General features: G+C 45.7%; 1 protein-coding gene across 3 annotated transcripts in view; it reads right to left on the minus strand.

The window, feature by feature from the left end:
* Positions 1-26,146, minus strand: part of slc25a22a (solute carrier family 25 member 22a) — a 40,408-nt gene that overhangs the window by 12,946 nt on the left and 1,316 nt on the right. For 2 of the 3 annotated variants that reach the window (XM_035396253.1, XM_035396255.1), the window contains 4 exons: positions 6,798-6,966; positions 5,391-5,516; positions 5,222-5,277; positions 4,641-4,731 (listed from right to left, as the gene is read on the minus strand). In XM_035396253.1, coding sequence (XP_035252144.1) covers positions 4,641-4,731; positions 5,222-5,277; positions 5,391-5,516; positions 6,798-6,817 — 293 coding nt within the window. In that variant the 5' untranslated portion in view covers positions 6,818-6,966. Of the gene's footprint in view, positions 1-4,640; positions 4,732-5,221; positions 5,278-5,390; positions 5,517-6,797; positions 6,967-20,020; positions 20,140-26,146 lie in introns of those variants that run through there. The other variant, XM_035396254.1, reaches the window with a different exon arrangement.

Genomic DNA, 26,146 nt, shown 5'->3' on the forward strand with positions numbered 1-26,146 from the left:
GCGCACCCACATGTACGACATACAGCACATCCAAACGCTGCTAACTGTCTCATAAGTACTGCCAAGCCTGCAAAGCAAACGCTAATTTTCAAAGCTTTACATTACAATATAAAACACTGCGGTGAAAAAAAGGGGTTTTCTTTTCCGCGGCTAGCATTCCGATGGCATAAAACCGACAAGAGCCCTGTAGAAAAAATGTATCGTGATGTCAGGTGCGGTCTGTTCTGACAATTCCATTGGTTGAAACTGAGTTGCGAAGTTAAACCCTGCTTGCCACAGGCCGTGTGCCAGTCGGATGTGGGTTATCCATGCATATTCCAGCACCCGTATTTTACAGACAAAAATGTGCGCTGTTTCCACCTCTCCTGAGCTCTCTACGTCAGATCATACTGCATTAATCATATTTATTTTTAATACGTGTCAGCTGTTGTTGCTTCGAGCAGGTCTGTAAAGCTCTATGAAGTTTGTTTTATTTTGGCTAATAAATCAACATCTGTTCGCCTTTTCATGGCATTCCCCCTGTCAGATCGCTCATTGTTGCTGTCATTTTAAAAGCGACCCGCTTCGGCGTGAGTTGAAATTAAATGCGTCAAGACAAATCAGATGCATCAATTTCCCAGGATGCACCTGGTGTACATCCCCATTACAGTTCCTCACATAGGCTGACCAACGGAACAGTGAAGTACGTCCACCTCGCTGACATGTTTTTGTCAATTCTGATTGATAGGGAAGGTTGATTTTTTAAAAGGATGTGTTAGACCCAGTTTTGTTTTGTTTTGTGTAAATAGTCAAAAGAATATTTCCACCTAGTGGTGATCTCTATAGGCCATAGAAAATTATAGGACTACAATTCCCACGACGCTCCAGCCAATTTAATAAATACAGGTGTGCGCAATTTGAGGCTGGAAGACGCCGACGAGAGACTGTTCTCGACCGTTTACCGTTTAACGTAAACATAGATAATTTAAGTTTGTAATGAATAAGTAGTAAAATAAGTAATTTATCATTTTATTTGAGTTTTGCCTCTTTTGATTTGATTTGATTTTGATTATTGTAAAGGCCTATTTTCTTTGTTGAATGTGTGTTGGAACAACCTTGATTTATTTTGATTAACCGCACGAGCCATTCGACATCAAGACATCCGTACAAGCCCAACAAGTCACCACAACCGTGAGTAAAGCAAGCCAAAAAACTTGAAAGATAACGCGTTGGAAATGTCTATATCTACAAGGCGTCTAAAGTGGCTTTTAGAAAGCAAGTTGAAGGAATCCGCGACAGGATGGTACAATTATTTTGGCTAGCAATACAGCAGGTCCCTGTTAACAGTATTAATGGACTGTAACTGGAGTTGTTTTCACATTCTTAAAGGGTTTTGGAGTGAATAGTTCAATGCAGTTGATATTTATGTGAGATGACAGCACTGGGGGGGGAGAGAGGGAGGGAGGGGTGTCAAAACCATTAAAGTGGCAGCTGCATCACTGCCAGATGACCAATAGTAATTTATGACAACTCAGACATCAGTCTTTAGCCTTTTTATGAAAAGCCGAGCCAATGCACCTACGATACGGACGTGAGTATTATCTCCTCCAGGAATGCAAGCATGTAGTGACTGATGGCTGTTCTCTTTGTCTCTTGCGCAAAAAAAAAAAAAAAAAAAACCAAGGACATGAAAACTGACATCTCTACTAATGGGTCCAGGTTCAAATAACTGATATTTTTGTTGAGATAAACTTCAGGAAGCAGGATACTGGCATTGCAGTGCTCCTTGTCCTCGATCATGCTTCTACAGGATCTACACCGCTTTGCTGGAATTTTTAATTTTTGTAATTTTTTAAACAAGACCTCAATATGTGTGAAGTTCTCTTCAACCTCCAGTGAAGTCAAAACAATCATACCGACACAAGCCGATATAGTGGAACGTGCTGTAACTCCTCGTGAGACAAATTCACTCTTTCAAAACATGGTCGACATCTGCAGTATGAAGGGTTCACAAGTTCTTCCATTGTTTCAGTGCCATTTACATGACTTCATTTAACCAGCCGCATCAACCGAGAATTCTGTCATCTTTTACAGTGATGCACTGTGGGTAGGAATGCAGGGGATTGTGCAGCCAATCAGATGATTGGGTGGTCAGATATTAAGAGCCAGTTTTTGTGGGAATTTGACAATGACAGTGGAGTTAAAACTTACCACAAGAAATGATGTTCTTTAATAATAAGTATCCATAATAATCAAGATGATCTATGTCTTTAATAGATTCCAGAACCATTTGAGATCAATCCAAGATGTGAATTCCTTTATTTGCTGTGACAAGAAGTTTGGAGTGCTCTGTTGCGATGTACTTAACTTAGGGGTTGCAAAACTTAGCCTGTAGCCTGTTTAGTTTCGAGAGACATTTTACTGTCAATCATCCATCCATCCATTGTCTATGCCCGCTTATCCTGGGCAAGGTCACGGGGGGTGCTGGAGCCTATCCCAGCGTGCATTGGGCGAGAGGCAAGAACACACCCTGGACAGGCTGCCAATCTATCACAGGGCTACTGTCAATCAATCCTTCTTAAACGGTAGCCAAATGTACTTTCGAACATGGATAGGAAATGTTTCTCAACACAATGTCAAAACGGCAACACTGTAACTGTTGCAGTGCATGTAACCGGTGAACGTTTCAAGCCTCTGGAAAGGGAATAAATGTACACAAAGTTATTTCTCTTACCACGCGTAACACTATCTTGTGATCCACTTCAGTCCCTTTCCAGGCCCACAGTCTAACAAAACATTTATGGTAACATAAAACACGAATTCCATAGTAAACGCCTTTCAGACACTGCTTATGTCGCCTGTACATATAACTCATTTGTGCTTTAGTGGCATCCCAGTTGAGCGTTCAGCTGAGATGGCAAGCTACTAAACTTTGAACTTGCTGCTACCCGCAACCCCGCTAACCGACACATAAACGGCAAATGTTTAAAAGGGTGCTAGGCGCTGACGTGACGGGCAGATGAGCGTTCAGGCCTAACGCCAGCTCTGTCTCCACTCCCTCAATCCCCGCTAATCCCCTCAGAAATAAAACAAGTTAGCGCTGCCACTCTTAGCGCTGACACGTCATTAGTGCTGAGGCACGACCGTCGGGCAGCGGGGGGTGGCCAAACGAATTCAGCGCACGCCAGTGTGTCAGTATTCAACCAATGGGGGGGGGGGGGTCAGAGTGTTAAGCATCAGCCAGTCAGACGCATCAGTCAGTCAGTGTGACAGAGCTCTAGTCTGTATCAGTCAGTCAGTGTGACAGGGCTCCAGTGTGTATCAGCCCGTCAGTGTGACAGCTCTAGTGTGTATCAGTCAGTCAGTGTGACAGTGCTCTAGTGTGTATCAGTCAGTATGACAGGGCTCTAGTGTGTATCAGTCAGTCAGTGTGACAGTGCTCTAGTGTGTATCAGTCAGTATGACAGGGCTCTAGTGTGTATCAGTCAGTATGACAGGGCTCTAGTGTGTATCAGTCAGTCAGTGTGACAGTGCTCTAGTGTGTATCAGTCAGTATGACAGGGCTCTAGTGTGTATCAGTCAGTCAGTGTGACAGTGCTCTAGTGTGTATCAGTCAGTATGACAGGGCTCTAGTGTGTATCAGTCAGTATGACAGGGCTCTAGTGTGTATCAGTCAGTATGACAGGGCTCTAGTGTGTATCAGTCAGTGTGACAGGGCTCCAGTGTGTATCAGTCAGTGTGACAGGGCTCCAGTGTGTATCAGTCAGTGTGACAGGGCTCCAGTGTGTATCAGCCTGTCAGTGTGACAGCTCTAGTGTGTATCAGTCAATCAGTGTGACAGTGCTCTAGTGTGTATCAGTCAGTCAGTGTGACAGCTCTAGTGTGTATCAGTCAGTCAGTGTGACAGTGCTCTAGTGTGTATCAGTCAGTATGACAGGGCTCTAGTGTGTATCAGTCAGTGTGACAGGGCTCCAGTGTGTATCAGTCAGTGTGACAGGGCTCCAGTGTGTATCAGCCCGTCAGTGTGACAGCTCTAGTGTGTATCAGTCAGTCAGTGTGACAGTGCTCTAGTGTGTATCAGTCAGTCAGTGTGACAGGGCTCTAGTGTGTATCAGTCAATCAGTGTGACAGGGCTCCAGTGTGTATCAGTCAGTCAGTGTGACAGCTCTAGTGTGTATCAGTCAGTCAGTGTGACAGGGCTCCAGTGTGTATCAGTCAGTGTGACAGCTCTAGTGTGTATCAGTCAGTCAGTGTGACAGCTCTAGTGTGTATCAGTCAGTCAGTGTGACAGTGCTCTAGTGTGTATCAGTCAGTATGACAGGGCTCTAGTGTGTATCAGTCAGTGTGACAGGGCTCCAGTGTGTATCAGTCAGTGTGACAGGGCTCCAGTGTGTATCAGTCAGTGTGACAGGGCTCCAGTGTGTATCAGTCAGTGTGACAGGGCTCCAGTGTGTATCAGCCCGTCAGTGTGACAGCTCTAGTGTGTATCAGTCAATCAGTGTGACAGTGCTCTAGTGTGTATCAGTCAGTCAGTGTGACAGGGCTCTAGTGTGTATCAGTCAGTCAGTGTGACAGGGCTCTAGTGTGTATCAGTCCGTCAGTGTGACAGGGCTCTAGTGTGTATCAGTCCGTCAGTGTGACAGTGCTCCGCTGTGTCTCACCCGTCCTTGGAGAAGTGATGCCTGAAGAAGTCATTAGCCGCCAGCTTGATGGCTTTCTCTGGGGTGACGAGGGTCAGGTTCACCGCAGCCCCTGAGAGACACAGAGATTGTGTTTGTGACATCGCTCGCGTTGCCCTGGCAACACATTTTCATCTGCCAGGCCAGCGAAGCTCCATTTCATTTTGAGAAAGCAGGAGAGAGAGAGGAGAGAAGCTGGAGGGAAGAACGTGGAGAGAGAAAGACAGAGAAAAGGAAGGAAGCAATTGGAAGGGATGTGAAGAAACAGAGAAAACAGAGCGAAGGAGAAAGAGATTAAGAGGTAGAGAAATAGAGGATAGAGGAAGAGAAAGGGGAAAAGAAGCAGAGGATGGGAAAAAGAGAGAAAGAAAAGTAAGCAGAACTCAGAGAAGAGAAGGAGAAAAACAATCGCTCAAGCAACAGTAAATCATACTCCAATCTCCGCCAGCCTCCACAGCCTCTCTCTCTGACAGTCGTAGAGCTTTGTTCAGTATTTAACCACCACCCTTCACTGTGAGACAGATGTGGAGTGACGCGCCACACAAGCAAGCCCCAGCCCCTACCTCTGTACATCCCGAAGTAGCCCTCCGACCGAATGGTCTTGATAAGGCAGTCCGACCTGCGGGAAAGGCAACAGTGCGGGCGGTTATCTCCCAGAATTCAGTGCAAGACTGAGACAGCCCATGAAAGTGAGCCACAGTAGTGGCGGTGCTTTTTGGGTCCGGTACGTACATGCTGGTGTAGAGCCGGGAGCCATTCTGCTGGTTCTGGAGGCGGGTCTTGGCCAGGTCAATGGGAAACACGCAGGTGACCCCAATCAGCCCTGCTACCCCCCCATTAATCAACTTGGCAGGCAAACTGGGGAGAGGGGAGAACCACAGATATAATAATAATAACAACAACAGCAACACATTTTATGAATAACAATTTCAAAGTGCTGTACAGTGATATCATAAAAAATGTGTGTACATTGCCAATACAGCAATGAAAAATAGACAGGTGATGATAAAACACAAGATGATTTAACCCTGAGAAAATACATTTTGGGGGATGTGGATGTGTGTCTGGGGGAGTACCCAGTGACCAAGTTTTGGTTAGCAGAACGTTTCTAGAATGTTAGGAACGTTACGGTAAACGTTCCCGGTGTGTACGTGTCCAGTTTTCTGGGGGGTTCCTTAAGTGCTCTTTTAGTCACAAGGAACGTACAACTACGGCTTTGTTCGGCTTTGCCAATGAAGTTAAGGTGGCATCTGTGGATAGTTATTCACATTCATTTCCTCGGGGATATTAGGAGCGTGAACAAATCCGTAATTTTAGGACTTTAATTTGGACAATTCTTAAAATGTACATTTTACACACATCCTCCTTGCTGTATTTTATGACTAAATGCTAACCTTCCAGGGATGTTGTAGGAACATCCTACAACATCCAGAAGCGTTCTATGTCACATGCCTGGAAATTTTTCTGCGATTTTGATAGGGCTTGTGAAGCACAATTGGCATGTTCTAAGACATGTACAGAGAAGGTTCTCACCAAAATATTACCTAGCAAATGAACATAAATCAATTGGAAAGTTTCCCAACTTTCTGGAAACAGTTTGTGTTAGCTGGGGGTTCACTTTTATTATTATATTAGCTTGTATTGTTTATCTAAGATCTTCTGATTCAGTATTTTATGTTGTTAATTCTTAGTTATACTTAGACATTTTCTCTCCTGTGTCTACTGTATGATGCATCCTTCTAACGTGTGATATTTGTGTGACGATTTCTTGATATGTGTGAGTCCAGCTAATACAAACGTATGTTCATTACGCAGAGCACATTGAAACGAAATATCGAAATGTACCTGACAGAAGAAAGCAGAGGAAGAGAGACGAATGAGGGAAGGGGGGGGGGAGGAGGGAAGGAGTACAGACAGGAAGATGAAAAGAATAAAAGTAAGAGGGCAGGAAGGAGAGAGAAGGCAGTAAGGTGACAATAAGAAACGATCAGAGGAAGAAAAATAAAAGTGGGATTTTATCTCTAACGTAGCAACCTCCCATAAAAGCCTTTGCTGTTCGCTAGCGCTAGCGCTGAGGCAAGCGATGCTTCGCTCGGTTCTTGCGGCGGCTTTTCCCGCCTCCCCGCGCGTCGCGCTCACCTGATCTGCTTGTCAGCCATTTATCTGGGCCCCTCCCTTCGGTCAGTGCGTCTGTCTGCGTCTCGGCGCGTCCGTCAGTCGCTGCTCTGAGGACGTCTGTCGGCGACTGTGCTAGCGCGCTACTCGGTTCGCCCGTCGTCTGTCCGCGCCCAGATTCGCTTGGAGATTTCTGAAAGAGAGAAGGGAAGAAATGCCCGGTCATGCTTTGTCTTCCTAGTCCCTACCTTCAGTTTTCCACATTTTACGGACATATCCAGAGTACAGAGCACATTTTATTTTCCTCACTCTATTTAAAGGGATATTTGCTGATGTGATTCAGGTTAAGAATCTTGCTCAAGGGCACAGTGGCCGTGCCTCACCTGGGAATCGAACCTGCAGCATCTAGAGTTACAATCCCGGTTCCCTAACCGTTATACTCAACCCTCTAAGGTGTAAGATCACAAATATGTGATTAGAATGTTCGTAACTGAATATTCTACTGCTGATGTCACAATCACTACTGGTGTTTGAAAGCAGTGAAGTTCTAGAACACTGGCTTAGAATTTTGAAAAAAAAAAAAAACATTCCAAAAAGGATTAACGGCCAAATTTCTGTCAAATTCCAAAAATAAGCCGCCCCCCCCACTCCCCTCACTAGTTGTTTCCTCTCATTACATTACATTACAGGCATTTAGCAGACGCTCTTATCCAGAGCGACTTACACAACTTTTACATAGCATTTTACATTGTATCCATTTATACAGCTGGATATATACTGAAGCAATTTCGGTTAAGTACCTTGCTCAAGGGTACAACGGCAGTGTCCTACCCGGGAATCGAACCTGCTACCTTTCGGTTACAAGTCTAGTTCCCTACCCACTGTGCTACACTCTCCCTTGTCTTCATCCCGCCTCCATCACAGTTCTAAAATAGCCACAATGACTCGAGGTGTCGGCCCATTCCAGAGCTACTCTAGGCCAGATACCGACCCAGCCTGGGTCAGAAGCAGTGGCGTTAGTAATTATAGTTGTAGGTCACGGTGCAGGGCTACGCAGACATTTAACAATCATTCGCTGCTGACAGCATCTATATCTGTCCCTCCCTGGCTGTTTGTGTTTATATGCAGTGTTGATGCTGCTGATCCAGGATTTCACCTCACCCAATGTAAAACCGTATCCATTATATGGAAAATGAGCGGAGTTGTAAAAAGAGCAAAAATAAGAAAAAAAATGTCCTTTTCACCTGTACCTATTGTAACTAAATAACAATAATTATTATTATTTTTATTATAATCATAATAATAATCCCTTGCTAAGACTTTAAATATTTTAATATATGTTTGGAGCTTTATTTCAACTCCAAACATATATTATTTAATACTTAAAATGATAAACCATTTGGTGTCAGCCGCTGAGCATTGTGGGAAGGCTCCTGTGATTCTGCACCACAGTGCTCGAGTTACAGCAGCACAGTGAAGCCTTATTCCTGTTTCCTGTCCTCTCCTCCTCCCCTCTCCGCACCAATCGCACGCTATTCCTGTCTCCTTTCCTCTCCTCCGCCCCTCTCTGCACCAATCACACGCTCCCAGCTGCTTCCTGCCCTCTTGCCACCCTCCCCCCTCCCCCGTTCACACCTCCACGGTGCTCCGCGGTCTTTCGTGGGGCTGAGAGCTCAGAGAATGAGGGCGGCAGGCTCTTTAGCATACGGAGCTGGTGTGTTCACCGACGCTCCGCATTCGAGACAGGTGAATATACTTTACTGACTTCTGCGGTTCTCAGGACAGTAACGGACCTTCCTCCGTTCTGCCTCATTTCCACGGTGTGTGCGTGTGAGAGAGAGAATCGCAGGTGTGTGTGTGTGTGTGTGTGTGAGAGAGGATCGCAGGTGTGTGTGTATGTGCGTAAGAGAGAGAATCGTAGGTGTGTGTGTGTGTGTGTGTGAGAGAGGATCGCAGGTGTGTGTGTATGTGCGTAAGAGAGAGAATCGTAGGTGTGTGTGTGTGTGTGTGAGAGAGAGAGAATCGCAGGTGTGTGTGCGTAAGCGAGAGAATAGTAGGTGTGTGTGTGTGTGTGTGATAGAGAGAGAGAGAGAATTGCCTGTGTGTGTGTGCATAAGAGAGAATCGTAGGTGTGTGTGTGTGTGTGAGAGAGAGAATCGCAGGTGTGTGTGCGTAAGCGAGAGAATAGTAGGTGTGTGTGTGTGTGTGATAGAGAGAGAGAGAGAATTGCCTGTGTGTGTGTGCATAAGAGAGAATCGTAGGTGTGTGTGTGTGAGAGAGAGAGAATCGCAGGTGTGTTTGCAGAGGCACATTCACACCTAATGGAAGAGTTCAGGCAAGCCCTATTTCTCATTCAACTAAAGCCCAATGCCTTGCCAAAACACTTCCTTTCTACCTCTCTCTCCCCTTCCCCCTCTAAATCTTCACCTGTGAAATTTCCAAACAGCTCCCTACGAGTGCCGCAGTTTCCACACAGCTCAGAGGGATGGGTCCACACACTGCCTGCTGCCCAGTGCAATTCAGTACCAAGTGTCAAATCAGTCACGCTACCCGCCATTTTGGCTCTTCTCCAGACTACGGATTCTGACAGTGACAGAGGCTCGAGAACACTAATATTTGGTGCTAATAAATGAGTCGCACTGGGGAGCAAACAGTGGAAGTGGATTCACCCTTCTTATCCAGTCTATTGCTGTGTTCTGCATCTGTATGACATTTTGGGTGTTAAGCTTTTTAAAAAATTTTCCATACTTGGCAACCTGGCAACAAAGATCTTAGAAAATCCCAGCACACCATCTGGATCTTAGAAAGTCCTGACGCCATCTGGTCAGTGGTACATGATGCCAAAATGCCAAAAACAAATTGAACGCTCAATTAATTCTGCCCAGATCATTCAAATATTAAAATAATTTAAATAGCAGCTTTTTAAAATAAAACCACAGCTGTAGTCATACTAGCATTACATATTTTTTGTTTATTGCAAATATTTATGAGAAAAATTCAATTTATCATAGCTTATTTAAAATGTTGCTGTGTTTGAGTATGTGCATGTGAATATGAGAGGGAAACTATAATATAGCTCACTGAATTCCCTACCCACTTCCAAACAGACCACTCTCTGTCAGCATTGCATTGGGTTTCCGTCTCAACGAATGAATGAGCTCTATTTTTTGAAAACGTTTCTGATTGGCTGTGAAAAGATCAGTAAGCCTCAAAGTTCCTTCCCTTCCCTCTGCCTCACATTTAGCAGTTAGCCAACATTGGGATAACGTGCTGTGAACGTTTCCAGCACCTTCTCTTCCGCCCCCTCTCCCCCGCAGTCATTCCCCCGCCTCTTTCCCCTCCCTCCCAAATAATTGTTTTGATTGAGCTATTGACTGGTTGACTGATTGACTGATTGAGTGATTTCCCTTACATGCAAACGGAAAAGAGGAGCTTGTGCATGTGTGTGTGTGTGTGTGTGACACTGTGTGAGTGTGTGTATGCATGAGAGAGACTGCGTGTGTGCATGTGACTGTGTGCGTGCGTGCGTGCAGGTGTTTATGTGGATGCTATGTGTGTGTGTTTCCCTGCGTGTGTGGTGTGTGTGTTCCCCTGCATGAGTGTGTGTGCTGTGTGTGTGCTGCATGTGTGTGGTGTGTGTGTGGGTGGGTGTTTGTGTGCTGCGTGTGTGTGTGTGGTGTGTGTGTGTGTGTGTGTGGGTGTGTGTGCGCACGTGTTTGTGTGTTTGTGTGTGTGGGTGTGTGTGTGTGTGTGCGCGCGTGTGGGTGAGTGAGTGTGTGGTGTGAGTGTGTGTGTGTGCTGCGTGTGTGGTGTGTGTGTGTGCTGCGTGTGGGTGAGTGAGTGTGTGTGTGTGTGTGTGTGGGCAGTTCACAGCGCAGCAGGGCTTTGCAGCACAGTTGCGCTTTATATTTCTCTTTCCTCCCACACGGCCTTATCGGTATTGACTCTTTATTCCTATAATCTGCACAGCGACTGCAGAGGACGGCGAGTTTCACACACATCAGCCGCAACGCGTCGGCTGCAGCAATTTCTGTTGAACGCCGCGCACGGTCGCACAACGTTGACCCTCAAACAAACAAAACTCATTTTTTAAAGTTTAAGGTCCCCCCCACCCCCCCACTCTCCCGCTGCACCGACATCCTCCACAGCAGAGCTCGACCACGCGGTCAAATCCGAGCACGGCACGTCTTTTCCGCGGCACGATTCGCCCCCCCCCCTAGACGGCGGGAAACGACCTCCCCTCCGAAAGGTCAGGAAGGCAGATTCAACCGACTTATCCGCGAACGTCTAAAAAAACCCCACCTTTTCAGACTACGCCTCCAAATGCTCTCTATCCGCAACGACACCGACCTTCCACGACCTCGCGCGATCGTATCGCTGGCTCTAGCGGTGCCCGCTTACCGCGCTTCTGTAAGCGACCTCGGCTAAACGCGTCCGGCCGGATGGCTCAATCGCGAACCGTCCCTCGGTTGTTAAGGTTTTAGGTTTCCTCGCTTAAATGGATTTGTAGCACTCGCTCTCTGATTTTTATCCGGGTTTCAGCTTTCGGTGGGAGAGGACGAAATTGCACCACCGGTGCTGAGACACAAAGCTCTGCCTAACCAGAAGGCCGGGCAGTTTGTCAGCTGCTTTGGGAGACCGTGGGGATTTTTCACGATCGTATTTTCGTTCCTCGTTTATTCATTATTTTTCCTGATTTCGATGTTCTTGTTGTTCCCTCCGCTGACCTACTTGAATACTAATTCACGCCGATTTAATTGTCTGTGTTGCCTTGCCACTCCCGTGGGTTTTACAGAGTTTCCAACCCGCATCTCACACGCAGCATCGCCAGCGAGCCGGCGCCATGGCAACCAGCACACTGTATCGCCAGTAGCAAGGTAACTAACGTGCCGTGCCTCCAGTACCATGGCAACCGATGCACTGTACGGCTAGTGCCATGATAACTGATCACACTGCACCTGCAGTATCGTGGCAACCACACACTGCACCTGCAGTACCGTTGGCAACCGCACACTGTACTGGTAGTACCATGGCGACCGCCACGGTCTGCTGGAGCCCCCAATCCAGGTCCTGGAGAGCCGCAGGGTCTGCTGGGGTGTTTGTTTCACCTTATAATCAACAACCAGTTCGGACCCAAAATACCAAATGAGGCGAGTTAACTGTGCAATGAGCTGCTTTGGGATATCAACAGAGCAGCGCTGAAACCAGCAGGCCGCTGGGGCAGCCCAACATGCTATTAAATGTCTCTGCGTTGGTGTTTTCTTTTTTCTGTCCAATGCGTGCAACACGTCGGCCAACTGAGTTACCACGCAGTTCAAAACAGACATGTATTCCAAATGTGCTGTCTTCACCTTCAGCAGCACTGACCCCTTAATTAAACAGAACCGAGCCCTTATCTGTTGACAACTCGTTCGGTCTAAAGGTCATCGATTGCTCCGCTATCGACCGCCCGGATCAAAGGGCGCAACCAATACGTCAGGGGGTTTCGACAGCTCGCTCGGGACCGGTTGACCCCAACCCTGTTTGAACCCAGCGGTTGCGCGGAAACCGTGTCAATGTTCGAGAGCAAGACGTGCCCTACGGCAATCGCAAGCTGTCCGTTGGTGATTCGAGCGAGATTGCGGACGCCAGTACTCACTCAGACGCAGGAATGGTGTAAACGTGAAACCGTCTGACGTGAATGCACGCTCGGGCAAACGGGCTCCTAATGTTTGATTGAAGCAAACTGAGGCACATTGCCTGGCCTTGCAACTCCTCTGTCTAATCAATCCAGGTAAAGGTAATCTCACCTGGACTGAGGGATGGAGGGAGGGAGAGAGAGAGGGAAGAGGGAGGGAGGTAGAGAGAGAGGGAAGAGGGAGGGAGGGAGGGAGGGAGGGAGGGAGAGAGAGAGAGAGAGAGAGAGAGAGAGAGAGAGAGAGAGAGAGAGAGAGAGAGAGAGAGAGTAAGGACAGAGGGATGGAGATGGTGCGAGAGAGGAAGAGAGGGAACGTTTTAATGAGAGGCAGACGCTGTCTAATTGCGCCTGAGGGAGAGAGGGGAGGAGACGGAGCGCTCTAATGAGAGACAGAGGTTCTTCTGTGCGACGGGGGCGGGAGAGGGGGAGGTAATTGGAGACGCGCGATATCGCTCGCCGATTTCTCTCGTCGTCTCTCCGCCCGTCCCTCCCCCGCTCCTCCTGCTTCTTTCACCCCCCACGTCCGCAGCTCTGGCGTCAGCGAAACGGGCCAACGATCACAAACTCCGCGGCCTTTCTGTTTGGACAGTTGCAGCAAACCATGAGGGCGAACTAAGATATTTGTGCATTCAAGACATTCTGCCAGTTTTTCTCTCTCTCTCTCTGCAAATGTCAGAGTCTCTTTGTCCCTCTCTCCTCTCGGTTACCCTTGTCCCTCTCTCCTTCTCCCTATCGCTTTATCCGGGCGTAACAATACACCCCTGCCTAACCTCTCCCATCTTTGTCTCAGAAAAATGGAAGCTTTGTCTCTGCGGTACATTCACCATGTATTTCTGGGCCACGCTGCTGTGGTCTCACGATGAAAAGAAAGGTGGCTGTGAAAAGGAATGACAAAGCACAGGTGAGGTCAATGGGAACTCAAACGAGCAAGTAAGCACCTGTAAGGCTTTTTGAAAGGCTCTCTCATTTACTGTAAATGGTCTTTTTCCCCCTATTTCTTTTACCTATGAGGTCACATAGTCAATACATTAGCAATCACACACACACTCAATATATTAGTCCTATATATAAATGAAATACTGATATATTGGACTTAATTGGCAGATACTATCGTACACACACACAATAATACCAGTATATTTCTTCCATTTTTCCTATTCTTTTTCCAAGGCTTTCCTTCTCCCTAAAAATGTAGCCATATATACCTATGCCCCTAGGGCCTGATTTTACAAGACATTTAGCACATGCAAAACCCTTTAGCACACACACAACCAATAACATGACCCATGATTGGTCATGATATTTGTTTTGCAGCAATCATTGGTTGTTTTATTAGTTTTCCATGTGCTAAAGTACATCAAGCTCCTAATGTTTGAATGAAGCAAACCAAAGCACAAATGAGAGTCAGTATAAAAAAAGCATAAATCCGTAAGTCTTTCTATTTATAGTTGGAGCAGCGGCACTGGCGGTACGGGGTAGAACAGTGAGGTCTCGGAAAAATCTGATTACTCTTTCTCCCCCTTCATCACTGCCGCTGGGTTATAAAACGCTAATCTCACAACGTTCCCGTCTCCACGCGGGTCTGCGCTGTGCGTCCGCGTTTTTCCGTTTTAAGACCACGCACAAAACCGTTATCTCAGTTCGTGTAAGACAGTGGTTCTCAAACTCAGTCCTGGGGGACCCCTGTGTCTGCTGGTTTTCATTCAAACCTCAACAGCAATCCCAGAATTTTAACAAGCTGTTAATTTTTCTTAATCAGGTGCTTTTCATGTTTTAGATCTGGGGTTCCGGAAAGGGCCAGCGTGGGTGCACACACCTGATTCTGCTAATCAATCACTAGAGTCATTGCTAAGCACCTTGATTAGTCGAATCAGGTGTGTGCAACCACACTGGCCCTTTCTGGATAAGACTGGGAACCCCAGCTCTAAAACATGAAAAGCACCTAATTAAGAAAAATTAACAGCTTGTATGTACTCTGTTAGAGTTGAATTAACGAGTCCTCTGAACTCCCAAAATTGATTTAAAACTGAGAATTTTACTGTGTATTTATAATATTTTCAGTTCACACAGGTCGGTTGTCTGTATAGCACCTTCAAAGCATCCAGCACCTCTAAACCATTTAGACTAGTTTATAGACACATCTCTATGAAGGTATTTTGTATTTTCGAGACGAACAGCCTATATTTTCGCGTAGCCTACGTTTCTCCATTCTGGAGTATATGTGGTTTGTTTTAACAAGGCGTGACGTTCAAATTCGAAACTAAACGGACAAACGGCGGTAAAATAAACACACAAGCGGCGTTCTCATTTCAGAGAGAGGGAGGCGCGAGGAGAGCAGATGTGCCCCGGCGAAACGCACGCAGGCGCGACAGATTAGCGAAACACGGCTCATTTGCACCGCCGTTCGCCTCGCCACCCAGGACCTCTTTTAACCAGAAAAACAAATATTGCCGCAGCGCTTTTTCCACCGCCGGGGAACGCGGAGTCCATCGGTTCCTGGCTTAAAGACACCTGCTGGGCTTTGCTTGGCCCGTCACCTAATTGGCCGACAAAGCGAGAACGCAGTGTGGCTGTTGAGAAACGACGCGGAGGTCAGCGCCGAGGAGAGCAGCCCGAGCAGGGAACAGAGTGTCGCGTTTCAAACGCCGCTGCGCTGAACCGGGACTTTGGCCTAGCCGTCGCCGTGATTCGCGCTACGGTGTCTAAAACATTAACCCTTAACTGATAAGGTTTGCCCTATGCACTTCTTGCTACATCTTTACTGCCAGCATTGGAGATTTTCGAGGTTTGTCAATGGCGGGTAATTTGGCAGTTGTGACAATGAAAACGTGACATTCACGAAGGTGAAACATGTCTAGTAAATATATTACTTATATCACCAGTTGGAATAGCCACATTTGATGATTCCTTCTCTCAACACGTTTGGATCTTTGCTTCTTTGGCAGTTCCATTTTCAAGTTTTCTCTGTAGATTTAATGAATGCAGCACACCAGGCAACACGTCCGTTGCATTCATGGTTCCCTGAGTTCCCTGACAAGTAAAACGTGAGCCTACTTCTAAAAAAACCCGAACATCAACCTGAGGAGATGCCAGGCAACGTTGGCTTATTTAGAGACGTTTGTGAATGAAGTTTGTGAGAATGCCACACCAAGCGCTTCCTGACTATATTTGTTCAATGCAAAACGTTGAATATAAAATCAACTCTGATAGAAACATTAACATTGATAGAGTAACTATTATCTAATTTGACTCAAATATGGATGATAAAAATAAGGATGAATCATATACCGTTAATTTATAATTAATAAATAAGTTAATTTGTCGCAAAAGTGATTTAGGGTAGAAAGTCAGTCTTTTAGCTGCCAAGTTCACAAAAAAAGAAACAAAAAAAATTCTGCACTAGCAAAATGGAATATTATCTGGTGCATTAAAGCAAAGTTAAAACCGAAAGAACAGGGTCAATTGCAGCGTGCTTAGCTGGACTTTAAACCTGAGGTTTAAACCTCTACACCACAGAGCCACATTGCAACTGGAACACCCATCCAAATCTGTGAAATAAGTACTAGATGTTCCAGTTGCAGTGTAGTTCTGTGGTCTAGAGATTTAAACCTGAGGTTAACTTTAAACTGCAGCTAAGCACACTTCAATCGACCCACTGTGTCAATGCACATATTTTCAAAAAAGTGTCAATTGCAATCAAAACTGTAAAATAAAAAATTGGCTTAACAGTGGAATTGGTGTTTCTGTTCAGATATCCAATCTTCAATCTCTCCTCCCACAAACCAGGATGTCCTCCCTTCTGTGGGGAAGACCTGACTGTGAAAGCAATAGCAGGGGCAGCAGTGATAAGAGCAATCTGAGACACTCAATCTGAACCTTGAGCCTTCACCCTCCCAAGATCCGCCAATTCATTCTTATCTCCCGTAGGGGACACCGGTCTCTGATTTCAGTAACCATATTCAGAGAACCACACTGAATCCTACACCACAGGGGCCATTCAATGAAAATAAATTACACTTCTGAAAACATTTTCACTGCAACATGTTACGGTCATCCGAGACACTTGTATTAGTATTATATGTCAAAAAATGTTTTCATTTTTTAATTGTCGGGCCTCAGTTCCACTGACTTGTACGTTTTTGACTCACCAGACCGGTGGTGGAGAGCCACAGGGTCTGGCGGGTCTTCATTAGGTCTGCCGGGTTACTCAGCGTTTCACCGATCGATGAAAGCAGTTCATTACACAGTTACCGGGCCTAATCTGGTTTCTAAGGGTCTCCATCGGTCACTGTTTTCACGGTATGAACAAACACCGGCAGACCCTGAGGCTCTCTGGGACTGCTGCACAGGAGGGATCCAAAGACGTGGTCAGGAAGCTCCGCCACCTGTCAATTAGCAGCGATGTTCCGCCAGTCCTGCATCGACTGAACCAGCATGTCCATTGATTTGAGTGCTTTCTGATCCCTGCTGCATTCGCCAAGGTGTCGAGGGACCACCTGTCGAGCAGACACAATGGTGGTGGTGTTGGTGGGGGGGGGGGGGGGGTAGGGTTCAGTGATTTGGAAACCGGGGGCACAGGTGGTGAGGGTGAGAGCTGCGACCGAACGAGTCGAGTCCGGACTTCTGATTTTTTTCTAGTGAGTCCAGGAAAAACAATCCCAGATTTGCTTATTGTAAGCGGACTTAGTAAAACTGCTTTCAGGGTCCAAAGGTTTTCTACTGGCTGGTGAGAAGTAGCCTAAACGGATGCAGTATGATAGATATTAACCAATGAAATTGTGGCTCACAACCACCTACAGGAAACTCAATATTCTTCAGTCAATGGTGGTTTGAAGGCAAACAATGAGGTGGCTACACAGCTTGTAGAAAAAAAACATTCAGTTTTGGTAATATTCAGAGTGTCTGAATTAAAGACATCAATTTTCATCAATGCTCTACTGTGCAATTTCTATCCAGATGTCAACCAGCTCATCATTTAGGCTGTTGATGTGGCCAGAAGAGACAGCACGTTTAGATGCTTTAAAAAAAACTACCTCAAGGCTCAACGAAAGACTCGCGGGGTTCTTAACGAATGTGCTGATTAACTGCACTCACTGCCGCTAGGGTTTGCCAACTCCTGTGTTTAAAGCGGCCGAGGGGCGACCCGTCGTGAGTAAAACCTTATCTGCGACAGCTCCGGGACTCTGACACGTCCGACCCCATTGTGGCTCGACCTCCCTGAGTTTCCCTCAGTCCTGAATGTCTGTCTCAGCCCTCGCAGAACAGCCAGCTGCTACATTCTACAGAGGCTCGAGATCAAACAGCCGGCTTTCTGTCTATAGCAAGTTCCAGCGAGGGTTCCTGGTGTCCTGGAAAAGGAAGAGGCCGGAAATCTGACCATAAAACTTTTCATTCCCTTTGCTTGACTAACAAGTGTGTCAGTCACCTGAACGCTGGCAAGTAACCCCTTAAGCTTTCTCTTGCGTTGTCGTGTTCTTCTAGTCGTGTCAGAGAATGCAAATAAGACAAAGTTGACTTTAGTAAAACCAGTTTAATGATTTAAAGCAGTGTTTCTTAAACTATGGGTCAAAATCCAAAATGGGTTGTGGGAGTATGAGTCTATAGTCCACTAAGCTATTCTAATGGGTTCATCCATCCATCCATCATCTTCACCCACTTATTCCTGGTGAGGGTCATGGGAGGTGCTGGAGCCTATCCCATGCATTGGGCAAGAGGCAGCAGTACACCCTGCACAGTTCACCAGTCCATCGCTGGGCACACACCGTTACCTCACAAACTCATACCTAGGGGCAATTCAGATTCTGCAGTTAGCCTACCTGCAAGTCTTAGGACTGTGGGAGGGAACCAAAGAACCCAGAGGAAACGCGCTAGGACACGGGGAGAACATGCAAACTCCACACAGAGAGGCCCAGGCCGGGCCTCGAACCCAGGAACTCCTTGCTGTGAGGCAACAGTGCTACCCACTGCACCATCGTTCCGCCTTACATTTCAAATTTGGCTCCCAATATTAGAAATTATTTCTAATTTGGGCCCCGATATTAAAAAATTTTAGAACCAGTGATTTAAAGATTTCACTTCAAGGTTTCAACAGCAGAATTTGGACACATTACATGAATGGATCTCTACGTCCTCGGCAGTCACTGGATTAAAAAATTTTGACACAAGGAAAATTAACGATACAAGAAAAACAAAATTAAACGCATTTATGTGACATGATTATTCAGCTAATCAACTGTTGATGGACAAGTGGAAAGAGTTTTTTCACTGGTTTAAAGGTGAAAATCTGTAAATAAAAGGGTGAGACTACATGCGATGACATCATCGCTACGCGCACACTGCTGCGGTCCTGAAACAGGCCGACGTATGAATCCGTCCTAATCAGACCTGGGCCAAATGTTCTGGATTCAAATACTTTTCTACGCTTGATTGAGTTTGTCTGGTGTATCGGAACCAATGAAATACTCTGAAAAAGCGCAAACCCCGCTTGCTGGTCCTCTAGGCATGCCCAGTCGCACCAGGCAAGATCAACAGAGCACAGAAAAGTATCTGAATCAAAAAACAAATACGTATCTGACCCAGGTCTGGTCCTCACGCGAACTCCCGTCCCGTCATCAGCCGAGGTCAAACCGCAATCCGACCGCCGGGACGCCAATAATCCCTTTCTAATACAGCGAAGGATTATATCCCGCGTTTAACGTAATGTCGCAGAGCCAGACAGAAGTTACAGCAACAGCATCAGATCAATGGTAAATGGTAAATGCACTGCATTTATATAGGCTAGCGCTTTTATCCAAAGCGCTTTACAATTGATGTCTCGCATTCACCAGAGCAATTAGGGGTTAGGTGTTTTGCTCAGGGACACTTCGACGTGCTCAGGGCGGGGGATTGAACCGGCAACCCTCCGACTGCCAGACAACCGCTCTTACCTCCTGAGCTACGTCGCCCCTATCAAAGTCTCGCAAAGTTCAGCTCTGAGAGACTTCAGCAGCACTGGCTGCTAGTGCACTGCAAAAAGCTCCAAATGAAATTCATATAAATACTGGTTTTGCTAAATGCCTTCATCCATTAGCAGGAATGCTAAAACCTTAGTAAATTGAACCTTAAAAGTTATTTCGAATAAAAATAAAAGCATAAATAAATAAAAAAAAACAAGGTGCTTAGGGCTTCCATGATTCGTGCTCTAAATATTACCAGCTGACCTGAGCTAGCAGCGGTTTATAGTGCTTATAAAGCCATTCTCTGGGACTTACTGTCCAGTTCTCAGAACTCGGGGCTTGTTTTGAAGCCATTCGTGCTTAAGTGTGCTAGCAGTCCTGCGTCAGGGATCTGATCCTCGTGCTCAGTGCACTGAAAAGCACTCCAGAAACTTAGCTCTCACACACCAGATTAAGGGTTCATGCAAGCCAGTGTTCCACACTCTTACTGAAAGATAACTTTTCAGACGTCGTGCATAGGAGGCTGTGAAAAGTACAGCTTGAGCGGCAGCCAAGAACAGTGACATGACATGAAAGGAAAGGAGAGAGAAAAAGAGAGGTAGGCAGCTGCCTGGGGTAGGGAGGGATGCACATACCTGTCCTCTCTGTCTCACAGCCTGCCTTCCTGTGTCAGTGTCTCTCCTTCTCTAGCCTCTCTCTATCTCTCTTCCCCACTCTCCCTTTCCCTTGCTTCTCTATCTCAGTCCCTCTCTCTTGCCTTTCTGTCTCTCTCTCTCAGTTCAAAGTCTGAGCCAGAGTAGGTGGTGCACTGGACCGCTCTCTGATTGGACGGCCCGGGGAGAGCTGGAGTCTGGGCTGCATGTGCTCAAAGGGAGAGTGTGTCTACGTGTTTGCATTACGTGCGTGTTCGCGTCTGCATGTGTGCGTACATGGGTGAGTGTGTGTGTTTGAGTGTATGTGCGTGCGTGTGCGTGCATGCGTGCGTACATGTGTGCGTGTTTGAGTGTATGTGCGTGTGTGTGTGTGTGTGTGTGTGTGTGTGCATGTGCATGAAAGCGGGGAACAGTCAGCCTGCACTGTAATATTTCAATGCATTTTCGTTACCCTCCCATTCACACAGAATTGTGTCCGTGCTGTTGTTCACACTGGGCTACCAGCCCTCCACTGTAACACAGTACCATACTGTCTCAATGCCGCAAAAACTCTGGGTGTGTTTCAGTGCACTTAGACACCCTAGGACAGGGGCCAGAGTTCCAGACGCAATGTGATCCATGATTGGGACAGACAGAGGGTACTGTAAGGAGCTAATGAAATGGAGGAACAGGAAATGACAGCGATAAATCACAGACTGATAGACTAAAGGCAGTTTATTTGCACAAACAGTTGATTTGACTGGAAACAGAGTTTCAGATTAGTTAAAATCTTTTCATGGTAAGAACACCATTTTAGTGGCAATGTCGTCATTTTACAGGTCAGCAGAGGCTTTAAAAAGGGCTCCTGACACTGGAAGATTTATTCCTTTTTCGAGCTTTAGTTATAAAATGTGACACTACAGATCAGCAGTGATCCTGTATTAAAAATTTGCATGCTAGCTAAGCCCATCTTAGCTTCAAGCTAGCTTCCTTACCCATTTTACCACACTGCCGCCCCTCCGCTCAAACTAAGACTGGTAAGGGTGGCTTCTCTCATTTAAAAAAATATCAAATTGAAACCAGCACAAAAGGGTGGTCTCCCCCCATAAAAACAGATGAACTGAGACCTCAACAGACTGGTGGTCTTGCAACCACATGGAGCTGAACTGAGTACACGTGCCAAACCGCTACTCCCAATATATGGCTAGGCAAGCCTAGCTGAGCCGGACCCTGGGTACTACCAGGGGGAACAATCTCTCCCAGAAACTGAAGTGTATGAATTTCTGTCCATAAATTACATTACTGCTCCCTAAATATTCCTGCAGCTGCCAGAAGACACCTACTGGGCTCCAGTGTACTAGCCATACGTGGTCAGCAGGTCAGTCAGGCAGTTACGGTCTGTTCTAGGCTGGCCCCCGGGGTCCGGAAAAAACACCGCTTGTAACAAGCAGCAGACGTGACATTAGTTCTTGCCTCAGCAGGTTTGTCCGCCAGATGTCAGAGGGATAAATTTTTCATGATAGCGGTCGTATAGCTGTCTTTTCGATGCCAGTTCTTTGCGGGAAGAATGGTACAGAAAGAACCGGAACACGGGGCACGGTGTCCGTTTTCTCCATCGTAACTGTCCATCCTCCGTCAGCTTGGTGAACGGCAGCAAACTGAGAACGTAGCCTACATCTTTCTTCACGGCACATTAGAGACCTCCAAAGCCACAAGAAAATAGAATTCAGTCAACAAAATGGCTTCCATACCAGTACGTGAGTCAACAGATAATAGCACGACATGACGAACGGCCTTCGAGTTTTGGAGATTTATGGCAGTTCATAAAAAGCATTTCTAAAAAAGGGCTGTTCTACATTGGAAGCAAATGAATTTACAGGAACGGCCGCGTAAAGGACGAGCAACAAGAGTAGAAAAACGTGTTTGGCTTCTGCCATACGGCGCGGTCCTTGAAAACGGTCACGCAGAATTCTAGCTGCCATTTGCAGCATCTTTACAAGTGTGCCGTTACTGCCAACAGAGCAGCAACATCGCAGGATAGGCCAGGTTTAATAACACTGCTGTACAAAGATTAGTGGAGGAGCAGTTTGCCTACAATAGAGTTCCAAATCTTTTCAAGACATTGTTTTCCAGGACATTTTATGTGAACACCTGCAACATATAGAGTGGAGAGTGTGCAGGGGTGGGGCTGGTTGTCAGTCGTGGACCTGGGGTTGGGAGGCACTTTAGTTGTGGACCGTGGGCGGGAGAGGGGGAGAGCGAGACGGCGGGGGGGGGGGGGGGGGGGTTAGTGCAGAGAGATAATCTGTTCATTGCACTCGCAGACTGGAGCACCTGGTTTTGCGCTATTACGTTACACTAAAGATGTATTCCAGGGCAACTCATTGTTTTCCATGATGTAGCCTATAGGCAATTTTCTCATTTTCCATGACTTTACCATGACTGGAAAACTGATCTGCAGCATGGTGAGCGCAGTTTGACGGAACTGAAGCCAGGTGCAGTTCGGTGCTATTTCTAACAGAAATGTGCCTTTCTCAGCACTGCTGTGACAAAAAAAAGCACTGTGGAACTCTTCATAGAACTTCTCTGATTTATTCTGCTTCGTCAGTTCTTGCAGTCACTTAAAATGTAAAAAAACAAAAAAGAACTGATATCCTAAATTGCGAAAGAGACTAAAACAATGCAGTCAGCTGAAAGATATATATTTGGAGAAGTGCACAGACTAGAATTTCTCTGAAGAATTTGGAACCAACCACTTTGAAGTTGGGGGGGGCAACAGCAGGGAGATGGAGAGTGATAATAAACGATGGAATGAGAATGGGAGGAGAAGAAGAAACGGTGTCGACATTGACGTGTGCAGACAGAGCTCAGGCAGACCTTTCAGTGTAAAAGAGGAAAAAAATAAAAGAATAAAGCGAAGTGATGAGTCAGCGATGTCTTCTCGCCTGTCCGTTTCTCCTCCTCTCCCACCACAACCCGTCTGTCCTCTCGCTCTCCCATACTCTCATGTGACCCGTGGCGGTACACTAGTGTGATTCTACCGCACTGACTGAGAAGAAATTTCAGCCTCGAGAGGCAATTTTGGAGATTGTGCAGAAAAACGGCCACAGCTGACCTCATTATTTCGACTTGAAGAACAAGGGAAGAGTAAGCATTAGCAGTACGGAGATTAATGGGAAGTACATACAATTAAAGTACAGTGCTACCGACACTTTGAGCTGGGTTTGAGTCACACAGCAAGCCGGATTCCATACCTAGTAGGGCCCACCTGATACGAAATGTTCTTTAGCTAGAGTAGGTAGACCGGTAGCCTCATAGCTACACAATGAGCTAGGCTAACATAGCACTTACATCCACCTACACTGACACTCCAGTCAAGAGCGTCTGTCAAATGAATGTAACGTGATGTAATGTACAAGCTTACCTTACCATTTTGAGCTACTGAAATATCGCTAAAAGGCATTTATTATCACTCCAAGTTTAACCCTTTATGGCGTGAGATCACAAATATGTGATTAGAATGTTCTTAACTGAACATTCTACTGCTGATGTAACAATCACCACTGGTAACTGAAAGCAATTAAGTTCTATAACACTAACTTTGAATTTTGAAAAAACATTTCAAAAAATGGAATGGGTTACTGAAACTACGCTGCAAAGCATATGCAGTGGGTGTCTAGCAAGCTCTCCTAGAGAACGTATTTGTTATAAACCACATGCTTTTAAAACGCCGTTGGTTATTAAACCAATTAAATTACATTTCCAAAGTGCAGCCTGTGATAATGAATCCTAGAAAAGAGGATTTTTCAATAAATGCAGATGAATTTAAATCAATTTCCTGAATTGATATCAAATTGACTGCAACTCTGCTGGCTTGGTATGTACAGAACTGCATGTATAGAATGTACAGAACTGCACTGTTAGAATCACAAGCTTTATTAAACGTGAAGTAATAACAGACTGTGTTTACATACACACCTGTCATAATCTCATAGCACTTCAAAGCCAAGGGAGGAAACTCCTCAACCTCCACCAATGTGCAGACCCACCCGGGCGAAGCGTGGCAGCCATTTTGTGCCAGAACGCTCGCCCGCACAACAGCTGAGGTGGGGAGGGAGGGAGGGAATTATTGAGCCAGTTAACTTGGGGGGTTATTAGGAAGCAGTCAGATTGGGTATTCTGCAAAACTGCTGGAGTAACCCCTACACTTTGCAGTAAGTGCTGTTGGACGTTTAATGACATTGAGCCAGGGCTCTAGTGTAACATCCCATATAAAAGACAACATAAACCTACAGCACTGTCTTAACTGTGTTCTATATGGTCCAGTAGAACCAGGTGGCAAATGTGGAAATGAGTGAAAAGTGAAATTTGGGATGTAGGCCTATCTCTTTACACAGAGTCAGTGCATGAAACGGCTTGCTAGGCCATGCAGTAGAAGCAGAGACCCTCCAGGCTTGATAGCCTGTAGTTCGTAGGTAAATGACGAGCACATTTGGGCTGAGCTGAACGGCCGTGACTCTGTTCAGAGAGAATAGCGCCCCCTACTGGGCTGCCAGCGCCTCTTGCAGCAAAAACGCAGCCTTCCCAGCTGCGATTAGCTCCAGCTTCCAGAGCAAAGCTTCGGGGCGGTATGGCTGCATGTCAGAAGTCGTGACCACCAGGAGGCCTCCCCCGCGACAAGCTCCTCTTCCTCACCTGTCCCACTCTTCGTATCTCACAAGAACACAGTCGGGGAAACGTTACAGCCGGCCCCTTTGTCAACACTGCTGGCGGTGCTCATTTTTCAGGAAACAAAACTGCTGACTGTGAAGTATCATCTCTTGTACCAAGAATAGCTTAAACGTGACAGAATTAGTGCTCCAGCAGCATAAATTCAAGGCACCAGCCCATAAAAACTATAATGCTTAGGCTCAAAACAAGCCCGACACCGCAGCAGAAAAATGCTTTATTTCAGATAAAAATCCCAAAGTTGAAAAATGCTTTATTTTACGCAACATACAGCATATTTGCTACATACTACTAGTATTGCGCCTCCATTAAACTTACATTAGCAAAATTAATTTAGCAAGAACATTTCATGTCATAAATTTCAAGTCTTGGTGAGACTGTCCTTATAGTAGCCTATTTAATACAGCCTGCCAATTCTGCACAATATAAAATAAAAGCACAACTTGTATTATTGAAAAGCCAGCGTACCACGTATAATTCTTGATGATTTATGTCAGGTGATCTTAAATAGACTGGTTTTACCATGAGGGGAAGACACATGCACTCTAAAATAACCTGGAACACTTAATACATAACGTACTTTTGAGCCATGCGGGAAAAACGATTATGAGCATCTTACTATAATATCCACCTTACATCCAACAGTCAATTCAAGTGCATTAAACCAAGGTCAGATCAGGTCAAGACAGTTAAGCACCCTAAAGGCATTTTTCAACGGTCGAGAGGAGATTATGTGCGAACCAAGGTTAAGATTAGTTTCTTCATCGCTTGTAATTCATAAAATGACAGCACAGCTGCACTATCTGTCAGACTACATTGAGCGCAAAATGTTTCCAATTAGATTACCTTGGATTAGAACACACAACATGATGGCATAAAGACGACACACTATTTCCTGAAGACTAAATTAAAACGGAAGTTGTTTGGAAAAAAAAAACCGATCTCATTCAACAATATAGTAAGTAATTGTAATATCCTTTAAGCTCGCTTTGACACGCACGGCTGCAGTTGTAAGTCCTGCATCATTCTTAGTATGACAGTCAGAATGTCCTCACTGACTATAAAAATAAAAATCTTCCCCAAATCCAACGTTTTGTCATTATGAAAAATATATTTTATAAGATACACGATACCTACAACACTTTATAGGCTAGATGTCTTATCTATTTAAAGTATGCATATTATCATTTGCTCATTATGAATTAATCTGACAATGTATTAAATGTAGATACTTTAATGAATGCGTGATGTGTCCGCAGTTGTGATAAACCGTTTCTTTTGCAACAAAACACACACTTGTGATTTACAGTTTACATAATACACAAAACACAGTTGTTTGCCCGGCAGGCGTCCTCATTCAGAGAGATCTTCCAATCTCAAGGATGTAACCATGTCAAGGAT

Source organism: Anguilla anguilla, chromosome 16 (genome assembly GCF_013347855.1).
Source record: "Anguilla anguilla isolate fAngAng1 chromosome 16, fAngAng1.pri, whole genome shotgun sequence".
Classification (NCBI taxonomy): Eukaryota; Metazoa; Chordata; class Actinopteri; order Anguilliformes; family Anguillidae; genus Anguilla; species Anguilla anguilla.